The sequence below is a fragment of the Megascapheus bottae genome, chromosome 15 (assembly GCF_031878675.1).
Source record: "Megascapheus bottae isolate mThoBot1 chromosome 15, mThoBot2.hap1, whole genome shotgun sequence".
Classification (NCBI taxonomy): Eukaryota; Metazoa; Chordata; class Mammalia; order Rodentia; family Geomyidae; genus Megascapheus; species Megascapheus bottae.
In genome coordinates this window covers 20,819,476-20,833,946 of record NC_143523.1, presented here as the reverse complement: position 1 = coordinate 20,833,946, position 14,471 = coordinate 20,819,476, and the positions used below count along the sequence as shown (strand labels likewise).

The 14,471-nt window shown below is 45.9% G+C and overlaps 1 protein-coding gene across 4 annotated transcripts in view; it reads left to right on the top strand.

Annotated features, from left to right (window-relative positions):
• Window positions 1–14,471, top strand: part of Sufu (SUFU negative regulator of hedgehog signaling) — a 98,535-nt gene that overhangs the window by 48,140 nt on the left and 35,924 nt on the right. For 2 of the 4 annotated variants that reach the window (XR_016537802.1, XM_090345986.1), the window contains exons 4-8: window positions 1,152–1,294; window positions 1,905–1,990; window positions 2,225–2,297; window positions 5,486–5,639; window positions 8,808–8,919. Coding sequence is in view for 3 of the 4 variants with exons in the window: in XM_090345986.1 (XP_090202112.1) it covers window positions 1,152–1,294; window positions 1,905–1,990; window positions 2,225–2,297; window positions 5,486–5,639; window positions 8,808–8,919 (568 nt within the window). In the remaining variant the exon portion in view is untranslated. Of the gene's footprint in view, window positions 1–1,151; window positions 1,295–1,904; window positions 1,991–2,224; window positions 2,298–5,482; window positions 5,640–8,807; window positions 8,920–14,471 lie in introns of all 4 variants that reach the window. The other 2 variants (XM_090345989.1, XM_090345988.1) reach the window with 1 other exon arrangement.

Below are 14,471 nucleotides of genomic sequence, written 5' to 3'. Positions count from 1 at the left end.
TAGCCTTGAGAAAGCCCAAGGGGCAGTGTGTAAGCTCTGAGTTCAAGCTCCAGGACTGGTTTAAAAAAAAAAAAAAAGTAAGAGTCAGGGTAGGAGGACGCCTAATATTTCATGGAGTAATGGGCTGGTAAAGCACACTTGTGAGATTCTGAGGGAAAGTCAGAGCAAAAGAATAGGCATAGGAAGAGAAGTAGAAACTCTGGGGAGGAAAGATGGCTAGTAGAGAATACTAAAAGAGAGACCCACAAGCCTACATCATGCCGCTGCTGCCCTCCCCCTCCCCCTCCCCATTCCCCGCTCCTCCTCCTCCTCCTCCTCACCCAGAAAGTAGGTGGCTAAGAACTCATACGGCATAAAGTGGCTCTCCGAAGGGGTCCCAGTTGGGGAAGAAGCTTGCCTCTCGTTTCCCTGGCATCTGACTCTTTCCACCTTGCCTCTGCTCCTGCTCTTCCTGCCTCATAATTCTTTACTTGATGGGGGAAGGAAAGGACACAGGACCCCTAGATGGTATCAGTTCTGGGATTGCTGACCTCAGGGACACAGCTGTGTCACCTGCACACTGTGCTGTGGTGTATGAGGCACTAACCAGACCTCCATTTACTCAAAGCCTCCAATGTTCTTTAGAAATCCCTAAATCTGCCTAAATCTGGGAAACCGGTTATAGATCTCCAAGGACCTCCGAGGTCAGTTGCATGTTCCCTGTCCAAGCTATTTCAGCAGCACATAAATCCTAGCCTGTGTTTCCAAGGAAAAGGGTTTACATGGCCCTTCAGCCTCCCTGCATACTGCTGGCCAGGTGGCCCCAGAGAAAAGCCCTTTATTCTTTGCTGGCAGATGCCATCATGGCTATAACTTTGCCCTTCAGTGGGGCTGCTGAGGGACAGCAGATTCTGGAAGTCTTTGGCCTTCAGCATCAAGTGAACACTTTCTACTTATCCTTTGTACTGAAAGCCAACAGAATGGGCAAACAGGAACCACTTGGTGTATTGGGAATATCCACAACTCTTTGCCTCTCTCAGCAGCAAATGCTTCTCCCTTCTCATAAGGGCTACCCCAGGAGAATGGTGAGCCTCCCCACCTGGGCTTCTGCAGTCCCTGGGCAGAGTCTAAGCCTTGTTCCAAATGCTGAGGGTTCTCCTATGTCTTCACAGAGAACACCTTCTGTAGTGGAGACCATGTGTCTTGGCACAGCCCTTTGGATAATAGTGAGTCAAGAATTCAGCACATGCTGCTGACAGAGGACCCACAGATGCAGCCTGTGCAGACACCCTTTGGAGTTGTTACCTTCCTCCAGGTAAGACACAGTGGACTGTTGGATGGTGGACCCTTCCTTGTGGAAAGATCCAGAAAAACAAAGAGTTGTCTAGGAAGGGACTAGGGAACAGGAGGTTCCCATCGGCCATCTCTTCCCTCTGAGGGTCTGTGAGGTAATCAGATGGTTTTGATTTTCACAATTTCACCTACTGAGATAGCAGAAGTGTGAGGGGCTTCCCAGCAGGAAGCAAGCTCCAGACTGGCCTCTGGTTTCCCCAGCTTCCACTAAAGACTAGTTGGTCTTTATACAACCTTTCCTAGAGATGTGCATACTTAGAGAGACTGTTGGAACACCTCTGATCCACCCTTGCTTCTTGAGGCATGCCTGTGAACCCAAACTGAGTTGTTTTCTTCTTTACAGCTGAGAGCTAGACTTTATGCCAGCAGACTTTGACCTGAGAGTCAAAGTCTCATTGCCTATCTCTGAACCCAGGTATCTCCTAGGTCCCTTTCTAAGTTGTCTATCTCACTTTGAAGCCCATCAGGCAAGATTCTACCTGTGGGCCCTCGTTGAGATAACCCCCCAGAGAGCCTGGCTGACTGCTAGGAGGGATGGGCATTAACACATTGCCTCTTGTTCTGGGCCTCAGATTGTTGGTGTCTGTACTGAGGAACTACACTCAGCCCAGCAGTGGAATGGGCAGGGAATCCTGGAGCTGCTGCGGACAGTGCCTGTGTGAGTATATGTTCTCGTCTGGAGCTAGAGAAGAGGGGGGGCCGGGAGGGAGGAGGGGACTCACTGCCTACTGGCAGCCCACATGTGTGAGGTTCTCTTTGCACTGCTGCTGTACGTACTCACTCTATGGTTCCTGACTATGAACATTCATTCCCCTGCATTTTGGGAATGCCAGTGGCTGGGCCAATGGCCTTAGACTCTAATTACCATCGTGTCCCCTTTCCTTGTCCACAGCGCTGGTGGCCCCTGGCTGATAACTGACATGCGGAGGGGAGAGACCATATTTGAGATCGATCCACACCTGCAAGTATGTCTTGAGTGAGGAAAACCTTGCTAGCATACTGTGCCTAGGCCTCTTCCAAATAACACTGGCTTTCATCCTGGGAAAAGCTTTATATGTGAGTGAATAGAAATATGGCATGATTTGGAACTTGTCCCCTGAATTCTGAAGCCCACATAAGAGAGAAGAGATTTCAGCCCAAGAAAGCATATCTCAGGCACATATATTTTTGAATTACAAAGAACATGTTTTATTGTATGTAAACTGTATATTAACTCAAAAGAGTTATCCCAGCAACAAAAGAAAATAATTGTAGTGGATATTGCTTCTTTGTCCAGGATTACTCTCCCATTTCTCCTTCTTAAAAGAAAAAAGATAGTCAAGTGCTGGTGACTGACCCTTATAATCTTAGCTATTCAGGAGGCTAGATCTGAGGGTCCCGGTTCAAAGCCAGCCTGGGCAGTAAAGTCTGTAAGACCCTTATTTTCAATAAAGTACTCAAAAAAAAAAAAAAAAAAAGCCAGAAGTGGTGTTGTGGCTCAAGTGGTAGAGTACTAGCCTTGAGCAAAAGAAGTTCAGGGATAGCACCCAGGGCCAGAATTCAAGTCCCAGGACTGGCAAAAAAGAATAAAGTTTAGCTTGAGGTAGTTATGACCCACACACAAAAAAACAATACTGTATTGGAGAAAGAATAGAAACAGAAAGGTCTAAGTTACATGACTGAAGCAATAGAGCATCTGGCTTGTAAACTCAGGGCTCTGAGTTCAAACTACACTACTACCAAAAAGAACAGAGTTTTGTTTTGTTTTGTTTTTTAGTGCTACTCTACTCACAGGGAATAATGACCCTGAGACCCAGATACAGGATGAATATTGACTGGCATAAAGGTTCTGATATTCTTCCCAACACTTCTGCCTTGGAAGATTGGCACTCCTTAAAGTGTGGCGGGGTCTTTAGACCTCAGACCTGCAGCTGCCCTCAGTATAGCTTGTCTGAAGAATGTCTGTTACCTTTGGTTTTGGTTTCCTTGAGCATATAGGTAAATTTTGAAAGCCATGGATGCTTAGGGATGTGGTTCAAGTGGTACAGTGTGTAGTGTGTGCTTGGCAAGCATAAGGCCCTGAGTTCAAATCCCAGTACTACAAGTATACTATGAAATAATCTGAAAGCTGCAAGACCATCAATGTCTTTCCTGCTGGCTGCTCGGAAGCAAAAGCACAGCAGGCAACTGATCACATGTCTGCCTTCTGCCTACCTTGCCATTGGTGACAAGGTAAACAGAATGCTTCTTGCTTTTGTAAAGTGCTGGCAGGACACAGACAGCTGCCAGAAGTTTTGTGGCATATGGACATTGTAGCTCACAGACCCTAGGTGCTTTGTGGCAGTCTTGTGAGCTCTTCGGCATAAATTTTCTTCATTCACAAATGATGCTCCTCTGTTTTCCTAGTGCCTTTAACACCAAAATGTTCACATTGTTGCAAGGATACTTTGCTATCTCTGCCTTTAACTTGGTTTCCATGTAGCCTCTGCTAATGGTAGAACTGGGAACATGAAGGCTCTGTTTCCCTAAGCCCTTGTTCTGCCATCCCACTTGAGATCCAGCATGAGGTACTATGGCCTGTTTGGCCTCTGTCATAAATGCCAAATACCCAGAAAGAACCTGACCCCTGAACTGATAGGGTAAGCAAACCATCATCTACTTGTTGAGAACTTCTCAAGTGTGCAGACTGCTTGGTATCTGCCAGCAGCACCCACAACAAGGCACCCACCAGTTTTCTTTTCTGGTGGCCCTGTGTACTGAGTGAGAATCTTCAAGTGTTTACTTGTGCCTTTCTGGGGCCTGCTTGCCATAGATTATTTGAGAGCTTGTCCAGTTCCTTTGATGGAAGGTCTGCTACTAATGAGTTAGTTAAGTGCCTTAAACGAGTCCCTTCTCTTTTCTGGGCCTTAACTCTTGTACAGTAGTAGACTAGTGAACTAATGGAGCCAAGTAGTGACTGCTTTCAGCTGTTCACCTAAGTGAAAGCTTCACCTAGGTGAACAGCAAGTAGAGGGGGAGAAACTCAGGTCTCTCCTGAGCAAACCAGGACCTGTTCCTTACTCCCTGCCTAGAGCACCTAGAGCTGCTGTCTTGCCCTACTGCCAGCCTCACTCTGCCAGAATCTCTAGCTTCACGCATGCTTAGCACCAGAAGAGTGACTGCTGTGATGGAAGCCACCTGTGACCAGTCCTCAGCCTTAAGGAGAATACCTTATCTGGGAGCCCCAGATAGGCTTCTTGGCTGACCAGTGGCTAACTTGAGGTTCTCTAGGGAGAGGAACTGGCATATAGAAATGTAGTCTCTGTTGAGGTACTTAGTCATAAGTAATTTATTTGGCTCACGTGGCTGTTTATTGGGCAAGTTTACTGGATCCTTCCAGATGACCATATTTTACCAGATGACTATATTTTACCAGAAAATTCAGGGATGTTTGAGATACAACTCTTCCTTGAGCCCATTTGGAGAGCATTTGGACTTAGCAGTGCTGAAGTCTGGCCAAAAGCAGGGCCTCTAAGGGAACCTGGAAATGGTCATTGCCCTCTGGACCCCCATTCCAGCATAAGAAATAATAAAGAATCCCATCTTGAATACTTAGCCAAACAAGCTATCCAGCAGCAAGTAGACCAATCAACCCTTTTGCTCTGAGTAACTGCCCCCTCTAGCTGCCAGATCTAGGGACTGCAGCAGCTGTGGATTCTCCCGCTTAAGTCAAGCTTGCTTAACACTACTTCTTGCAGCAGTGACCTGTGAAGTGGTATGTGTGGGTGTTCTGCTGAAAAAATCAAGGAGAAGAGAAAGGGCTCTGACTTTTCTCAGGGAAGTCCTGTTTTGCTATATCAGCTCTAGGCCAGCAGGGGTAAAGCAGAATGCAGGCTACAAAGAAGCTCAAAGACCATTGTGCTGGAAGGTTGATCATAAAGACGTTTATCTGGCTTTTTCATTCCTCCTGGCTCCCCTTAGTCTCTTGCTCCCCAAAGGAGTCCAGTGGCAGAGAGTCTTCCATACATTAACCTGAGCAGAACAAGGCTAGAGACCCTGCTCTTGTAGCAGGGTCCATTCTCAGCCCCTACAAGTGTCCAGTACCTTCTGTAAGGATCATTGCTGGGACCAGGGTGACCATCTTGGGCCACTAATTCTCTGAAGGAACTCTGGCTCTTTGATTCTTTTCAAGCAGGAGAGAGTTGACAAAGGCATCGAAACAGACGGCTCCAACCTGAGTGGTGTCAGTGCCAAATGTGCCTGGGATGACTTAAGCCGACCTCCTGAGGACGATGAGGACAGCCGGAGTATCTGCATCGGCACACAGCCCCGGCGACTTTCTGGAAAAGGTAGAAACCTTTGCCCTGCTTTGTCCTTTCAGACTAGTTTTCAGGATCTGTAGGATGGTTCCATTTGATGATTTATTTCCTGGTCTGACTAAGTAAAGTCTAGCAGCATGGGAAAATTAAAGGCGTTCTATTAGCCTGTTTCTAGCTGTTTTCTGTGTGTATTTCAAATGCATCACCAGCAGGGACCATTATGTTTTCACTTTGCCCCTTGCAGTCTGAGATCACAGAAGTAGAAATTATAGAGCAGTTAGAAGAAAGTCCACAGTCCAAACTCAAGAGAATAAGTGTTGGCCTGCAGAATTGACACAGGGCCCAGCTTTGGCCTGAAGACCGTGCAAGACTCGAGGATCTCTCTGTCCTCAAGTCTTTCAAGGACTTCAATGAGAGAGGCTTGAGTGTAAGGCCAGCTCACAAACAGCCTTACATAACTGACCTACACATGCAGTTTAAGAGACAGTGACAGGGCACTGTACCCACCACCTTCTGGATGAAGTCTTAAGGAAAGAGGATGTGGAAACTCCCCATGCTGGTCTTGGCTACTGCAACTGAGTTTTTAGGAAAGGGCATCCTATGTAGCACAAAGGAAAGGCAACCATTACGTATACTAGCATTTGAAGTATTTTGTCTACTCCCTTTCAGAATTTTTCCATCTTTTCTTGTTTACTAAAGAATAAGTAGTTTAGCTGGGCACGGTGGCTCATGCCTGTAATCTTAGCTACTCAGGAAGCTGAGATCTGAGGATTGGTTCAAAGGTTCAAAGCCAGCCTGGGCACTAAAAAGTCCATGAGACTCTTACCTCCAATTAATTACCAGAAACATAGAAGTGGAAGTGGTGCTGTGGCTCCAGGGGTAGGTTGGGAGCCTTGAGATAAAGAGCTCAGGGATGGTCCCCAGGCCCAGAGTTCAAGCACCATGACCTACAAAAAAAAAGAGAATAAGAAGTCTACAGTCATGAAGATAAGGCTATGATCTGTGTGTGTGTGTGTGTGTGTGTGTGTGTGTGTGTGTGTGTGTGTGTGTGTGTGCATGTATTTACATGCCTTCACATGCCTTCACATTCTGGGGGTGGAACCCAGGGCCTTGTACATGCTAAGCATGCATTCTACCACTGAGCTCCATAAACACACACACACACACACACACACACACACACACACACACACACACAAATACTCCAGAGGCCAGGAGTTTGGCCTAGTGGTAGACTGTTTGCCTAGCATGCATCATGGCCCTGATTTGATTTGATTCCTTGGTACCACATACATAGAAAAAGCCAGAAATGGTACTGTGGTAGAGCCCTGTCCTTGAGAAAGCCCAAGGATAGTGCTTATGACTTGAGTTCAAGGCCCAGGACTGGCAAGGAAAAAAAAATAAAGAATACTCAAAAGATTTTTCCTGGCTGGTCGAGGTGATTCATGCCGGTAATCCTAGCTACTCAGGAGACTGAGATCTGAGGATCACAGTTCAAAGCCAGCCTGGGCACTAAAGTCCCTGATAATCTTATTTCCAATTAAACACTGGAAAACCAGAAGTAGTGCTGTGGCTCAAGGTTTAGGGTGATAGCCTTGGGCTGAAGAGCTCAGGGACAATGCCTAGGCCCAGGGCAGGGCGGTAGCCTGACAGAGCCTAGACACTGTCCTTGGACACTTCTTAATCTAGCACTCTGCCTCAGTGCCACTTCCAGGGAATCAAACTGAAGGCTTCATGCTGCTAGGCCAGCACTCTCCTACTAGGCCACACTCCCAGCCCCAGGTTCAAGTGATTTTTGTTTTTGTTTTTTTTTAAAGCAAATTACCCCTATCACACACACACACACACACACACACACACACACACAAAGTAATTTAAGGAGAGATCCATAGATCCATAATCTCAATAATATTGTGTGAGTGTGTGTGTGTGTGTGTGTGTGTGTGTGTGTGTCTGGGGGCTTGAATTCAGGGCCTTTGCTTTTTTGCTCAAGGCTGGCACTCTACCACTTGAGTACAGCTCCACTTCTGGCTTTTTTTGTGTGTGTGCACACACTGACTTCGAACTGTGATCCTTAGCCGGACATGGTGGCTCATGCCTGTAATCCTAGCTACTCAGGAGGCTGAGATCTGAGGATCAAGGTTCAAAGCCAGCCTGGGCACAAAAGGACCTCAGACTCTTATCTCCAATTAACCTCTAGAAAATGGGGAAATGGGGTTTGGCTCAAAGGTAGGGCAGTAGCCTTGAGCTGAAGAGCTCAGGAACAGCACTCAGGTCTGATTCAAGCCCCATGACCCACCCACCCCCCCCCAAAAAAAACTGATCCTTAGATTTCAGCCTCTTGAGTAGCTAGGATTATAGGCAAATATCACCAGCACCTACTTTTTATTGTTTGGTTGGTTTTTAATTATAAAGGTAATTCTTGCCACTATAATGAGTCAATTAGAAAAAGTTAATAATCATTTATTTCCCCATCTAAACCCACCCTTTGAATAATTAATGTTCATTTCTGTTTTATAGTATACAGAAGTGAATCTTAGATCAAAATCTTTTATAAGAACCAGAACTATTAAGCTCCACCCCAAAGACCATCAAAGCACTGTGCAGAGAGATAATCCCATCGAGGGACTGCTTTCTCATCTTATAGCCCTTGCCAGCTCCATGGAGGCAGAGTTCCTAGCAGTAGGCAAAAAATGGGAAGATGATCTGTATCCTGATGACTGGGGCCCAAAATGAAGGAGTGATAAGCACTAGATGACTATCCAGAACCCAGTAACAAATGCAGAAAGCTCCTGCTTGTCCATGGTAGGACACTGCAGCTCTTACTAGCATCCATTCCAGTAGGCAAAATTCCTGAAAGTCTGGAGAAGTTGCAAAGGCCTTGTCTGCCGTTCACTGTATGGGGCCATGTTAAGGTACACCTGAGACCTAAGACAAAACAGGGAAGAGGACAGTGAGAGCATCCTTCTAAAGTCCAGAGGTTTTCCTTTGTCTTCCCAAAGAATGGTGCCCCACAGACCCAAAACTGTGTCTCATATACCCTGTCTCCTCTGTTTGTGCTTACTCACTTCTCATGTCTGGTGTCTGTAGCAGATTTAAGACCAGTCAGCACAGACCTGCTGAGCCAAGTTCCAAAGACAGGGTAGGAGATGCTGGGAGCTCAACGGGCTATCAGGCAACTTGGTGATATCATTGCAGACACAGAACAGATCCGGGAGACGCTGAGGAGAGGACTGGAGATCAATAGCAAACCCATCCTTCCGCCGATCAACCCTCAGCGGCAGAATGGCCTAACACATGACCGAGCTCCGTAAGTTCCCTTGTATTCTAAAGATCTGTCCCAGTAAATCACATAAGAAAGGACAATACCTATAATCCTCGTTAGATGGGCCTAGAATCTGGGAATAAGGACAGTTGTGGTCTGGGGCATACAGACCTATGGGTTATAGCTTAGGCCTTCAAAAAGGACCCAGTAGACTGAGAATGTAAACAACAGTAAATATTTACGTGGGCCATATGAACAGACAGGAGGCCAGGTTAAGGCAAAATCTGACTGGGGGCCTCGCAGCCTTGTGGGAGCCTATTGTGCTGAGCATGGTTCCCTCCTTATCTTGGCTTCAGCCAGAGTTGCCCTTCCTTCCTTCCTGGAGCCTGGTCTCCGGCTGATAGCTACAACACTGAGGACCTCCCTGTCTGGCCAGCCCCCTACTGGACTCCTGCTGCTGAGGCCCTTCTTCCTGCCAGCCTTTCCTGGGGCCCAGAGAAGGGAAGTCCTTTGCAAGTTTTTGCTGCCTGACTAGGGGGCTCTTATAGTCCTGTGGGGAGACTTAGGCCACCTTAGAGGTCAGATTCACTTCCTATTATCTTCTCTTCCTCTGATAGGAGACAAGTGGTAGACAGGGCTAGAGCAGGGACCCCTTCTGCCCTGAGTGTCTGGGCAGCTGGCAGGGGATGGCTGGAATCTGGCAGCTCAGAGGGAAACCTTGCCTGCCAGGGAGGAAATTGCTGTGCCTTGGGTGAATAATCCTGCAAGACTAATCTGCAAGACCAGGATGATCCACCCACCTTCTAAGGAGTCTTTATTGCACTTTGGTGTGTGGCAAGCTCAGGCCCAGAGGGCCATCTGGGATGCTCAGGCTCTTCCTTTTGGGGGAGTATAAATGAAACAATGAACTATTAATGGTACAGATCTGGCTGTAGATAGTTCGTTGGGAATGACCATTGCTTTGGAATCTACCTCCAGTTGCTGATCTGTGGTCCTCAGAAATAGCAGTGATTCATGCCGTGTCTAAAGAAAAGATAGACAGCATTATCTGGAGCATTTAGGCAGGGTGTTTTGGAGGAGGAAGAGTGAGGAGTATGAGATTTATCCTAGAATGAAGACTATCATGGCTTTGCACAGTGACTTAAAAAATAAACCAACCATGAGAAACTAACAAAGCATCTAGAAGAAGGGGAGGCCTGGCTGGTTAAGGTTGAAGCTGCAAATTAGGGTACAAAGAGTCACTCAGGTACAGTGATGGCCAGTTATGGCTTGCCTGCCACTCAGAAACCAGAAGAATTAAGCTCTTTGGCAAGAGCATGGAAAGACCTCCTCTGCTACCTCAAGTAACCTTTAGCTGCAGCTAATGTGTTTCTCTAGCCAGCAGCCCAGAAGTAGCTGACTTAGTGCACCAGGATCTTCCCATAGTAGTAGCAGATAGCAAGCTAGTCACAGGGCACCTGGTTACTTTCTTCTACAGTCTGGACTCTGTCCGAGGACTAGTCTTCTTGCTGGGCCCTACAATTTGCTTTTTGTTCTCAGCCTCCTTGGTACTGGTACTCAGAGATACTACTAGTAGGCTTAAAGCCCTGAGCAGACTATCTATATATCATTGTCCTGATGGCCCTCATGCCTATAAATTCCATGGTTCTGGCAGAGTGCAGGGGCCCATATGGAAAGTTCGTTCCCCCATCTTAGGCAGACTTCCAGCTGCTGTCTCCATACACTTCAGAGGTATCCAATAGATAACCTCCTGACTTGGTAGTAGAGCAGCAGATCTGTATACAAGGCAGAGAGGCTATAGCACCCCTTAGCCTTAGTTGGCCACGATACAGTGATGGGTGGGGATAGATCAGAGATGCTACCCCTTTGGCATCATTTCCCTTGCAGTGCAAATGTTCAGTCAAGTTTCCAAAGTGCCAGTCTCTCATCTGGAAGGAGAAAATATCTCTTTTGGGGTTTTTAGTGGTGGTTACCAATTCGTTAACTGGTTGCGCAATGGTTTGTCCTCCTTTGCCTAGACCATTCTCCCATGTATCCACATCTTTCGGGCTCTAGCTCCCTGTTGTCTCAGGATCGATGATGACCAATTCAGTTCAGATTAGCAAGCACAGTTATAATATCTGGGCTGCCCGCTCTGGGACCTGACCCCATTTCAGATACATCATAAGGATTGTGATGGAGAAAGCCACTCAAAATGTGCTGGCACTGGTGTTTGCCCTCTCCCTATGGGAAGCAGCCAGCACAACATGGGCCTTATTTTGTCTTCATGTCCAATTTCCCCTTAGTTAGGATTTTTGGCTTGAGGATCTCTGAGGCATGGGGCTTCATGGGTCTATATATTGTCTAAGTAGGCGACAGAGATAGGTCTGTGGCTGATCAGACCTGGGCATCAACTGGGTTCTTGCCTACTTAAAGAATTAGAAATGTGCTTATTTTATTTTAGTATTGGTCCTGGGACTTCAACTCAGGGCCTGGGTACTACATCTACCTTCTTTTGCTCAAACTTAATGTCCTCCCACTTGAACCTCAGCTTTACTTCCTGCTTTTGTGGTAGTTTAGTGGAGATAAGAGTCTCATTAGACTTCCCTGCCCAGGCTGGCTTCAAACCACCATCCTCATATCTCCATATCCTAAATTGTTAGGATTACAGGCATGAACAACCAGAACTGGGCTAGATTTGCTCATTTTATACCACCATAGCACCCATCATTTCCAAAGAGCTTATTCTATACCAGGTAATGATTCATGGACATTTTACCTACAATTTATCCTTGCTGGAGGGGTGGCTCAGCAAGCTATACAGTGCCTACCTAGCAACCATAAGTTCCTGAGACCAAATCCTAGAATCATTCTTTTAATATTTTTTATTATTATTAAAGAATTTATTAACATTGATTTTTACATCATATTTCAAATGACGTATTTAACAAAACAAGTATTCAAGAAGGGAATCTCTATATACAATCACTGGCAGTTAGATTTTAGAACATAATTCAAATTAGGCTGAGGGTTTGTATGTTATAGATACTTATTAATGTATGTAATAAAACATTATGTCCATAGAGTCATAAATTTTTATGTCTATGTAGTTGTGTTTATATTTCCAATACCATGTCCATAGCATTGGGTATGCAAATATTGAGTCCTTGCTTTTGTACTGTTTGGATCTGATAGCCACATATTAAGGATACCATGTGCCTTTGTTCCTTTGGTCTTGTCTCACTCAACATAATTTGCTCTAGATTCATCCACTTCCCTGTAAATGCATTATTTTATCCTGCCTGTTGGCTATGTAGAATTCCATTGTATATATACCACTTTTTTTGTATCTATTCATCTGCAGTAGGGCATCTGGATTGTTTCCATCTCCTGGCTATTGTGAATAGTGCAGAGATGAACATAGCTGAGCAGGTGTCCTTATCATATCCTGGGTTATAATGTTCAGGTGTGGTATGGAGTGATCGTAGAGAAGGTCAATTTTCAGTTCTTTAAGAAACCTCCACACTGCTTTCCAGAGTGGTTGAACTTGCTTACAGTCCCACCAGCAGTGCAGTAGGGTTCCTTTTTCTCCACAACCAACCCCGCCACCATCTGTCACTGTCAGAGTTCAAAGTCTTGGCCATGCTTGTTGGAGTAAGGTGGTATCTTAGGGTTGTTTTTATTTGCATTTCCTTTAAGACCATGGATGATGAGCATTTTCTCATATGCTTTTCTGCCATTTTAACCTCTTCTTTTGATAAGTCTCTCTTTAGTTCCCTTGCCCATTTAGTGATTGGTTTGTTGGATTTGGGGGGATTAGTTTCTTGAGTTCCTTGTACCTAGAATCATTTTAAACAAGCAAACAAAAAAACAACAATAAAAATCTTCATCTGCATAGCTACTTTGTGAGGTAGATAATCTTATGTGGGAGGGTGGGGGATGAATTTAGGGCCTGGACAGTGTCCTTGGGCTTTCTCAAGGCTAGCACTCTACCACTTGAGCCACAGCACCATTTCTGGCTTTTTCTATGTATGTGGTAGCGAGGAATCAAACCCAGTGCTTCATGTATGCTAGGCAAGCACTCTACCACTAGGCCCTATATATACTTTTTAGAGAAGAGAAAACTGAGGCATAGAGAACTAAAAAGTAACCTGTCTAAGACTGGAAAGGGATAGAACTATTAAAGCAAGTGTGCAGGTGGGCACTGGTGGCTCACACCTAGGATAACTGCTCCAAAGACTAAGATCTAGAAATTGTAGTTCAAAGCTCCAGGCAGGAAAGTCTGAGATTATCTCCAATTATCAAAAAGCCACAAATGAGCTGTGGCTCAAGTGGTAGAGCACTATCTTTGAGCAAAAAAAAAAATTCAGGGACAGCACCCAAGACACTGAATTCAAGCCTTAGAACTAACAAAAAAAGTACCGCATCAAGGACACACAGACTGTATCTGAAATAATAATGACCCATATTGGTAGAACTCCTATAACTAGTCATAGTATGAATCAGGACAACCTCTTACATGACACCAAAGACAAAGTTAAACACCTTGGCAGAAGCTTACTGTGCTTATTCAGCTCTAGGGTGGACCTGCCATCAGCTCAAATGCTTCTAAATCTCAGAAGTCCTGAGCTATAGCTGGACACCAGTGGCTCATACCTGTAATTCAAGCTACTCAGGAGGCTGAGATCTGAGGATCATGGTCTAAAGCCAGTCTATGAAACTCCAATTAACCACCTGAAAACTGGAAGTGGTACTGTGGCTCAAAGTGATAAAGCACTAGCCTTAAGCTGAAGTGCTCAGGGACAGTGCCCAGACCCAGAGTTCTAGCCCCATTACCTAACAAAAAAAAATCTGAGCTGTGTCATAACTGGCTTGTTTATACTAGAATATCTCTTTGACACCAAGGCTTGGCCCCTCCGCCAGTTCAGTTCAGGGCTAGGGGATTTGTTTTTTTCTGGAGGCCCTATTTCCTGCTTCCCAGAAAGGCAGGGCCTTCTGGGTAACCTGCTTTCTCCCACTCACTGTTGCCAACCCTCCTCCCACTGCCTTCCCGGAAGGAGAGTCCTTGGCCCCCTTTTGGGGCTTCTTCGGCATTTCATAATTCTTGCATTCCAGTCATGAAATTTATATCTGTCTTTTCCCAAGATGATCAGTTGAGAAAAGCCTTTCAGCTTGCTGGCGCCTCCCTTTCCACCGCCTGCTTGGAAGAGTTTGGGAAGCTAACCCTTTGTACCTACCACTTAAGGACAGCCTGGCCTAGAGTTATGCCTGCCAAATATCTGTGGAGATCTTGGGTGGGAAGTCACTACATATCCTTTCTGTATGGTGTCAGCCAGAGTTTGATCTCAGTTGTCCAGCCTCTCCTCTCGGTTCATGGTGACAGTGATGATGCTAATGACAGGGAGGGTGCGTGTGTGTGTTTGTGGTCAGGTACATGCAAAGGGAAGTTTGCATTTCTGTAAAGTGTTGGACTGATACTGAGAGCCTGTATCCTTACTTATCCAAATGTCGCCTCCTCCTCTCTTGGCCAGTGACTCACTGACAGAGGTGGTAGGACCTTTGGGGACCTCCCTGGGTCTTGCACCCTCCCAGAGAGGGACAGGGTTCTATATCTGTGC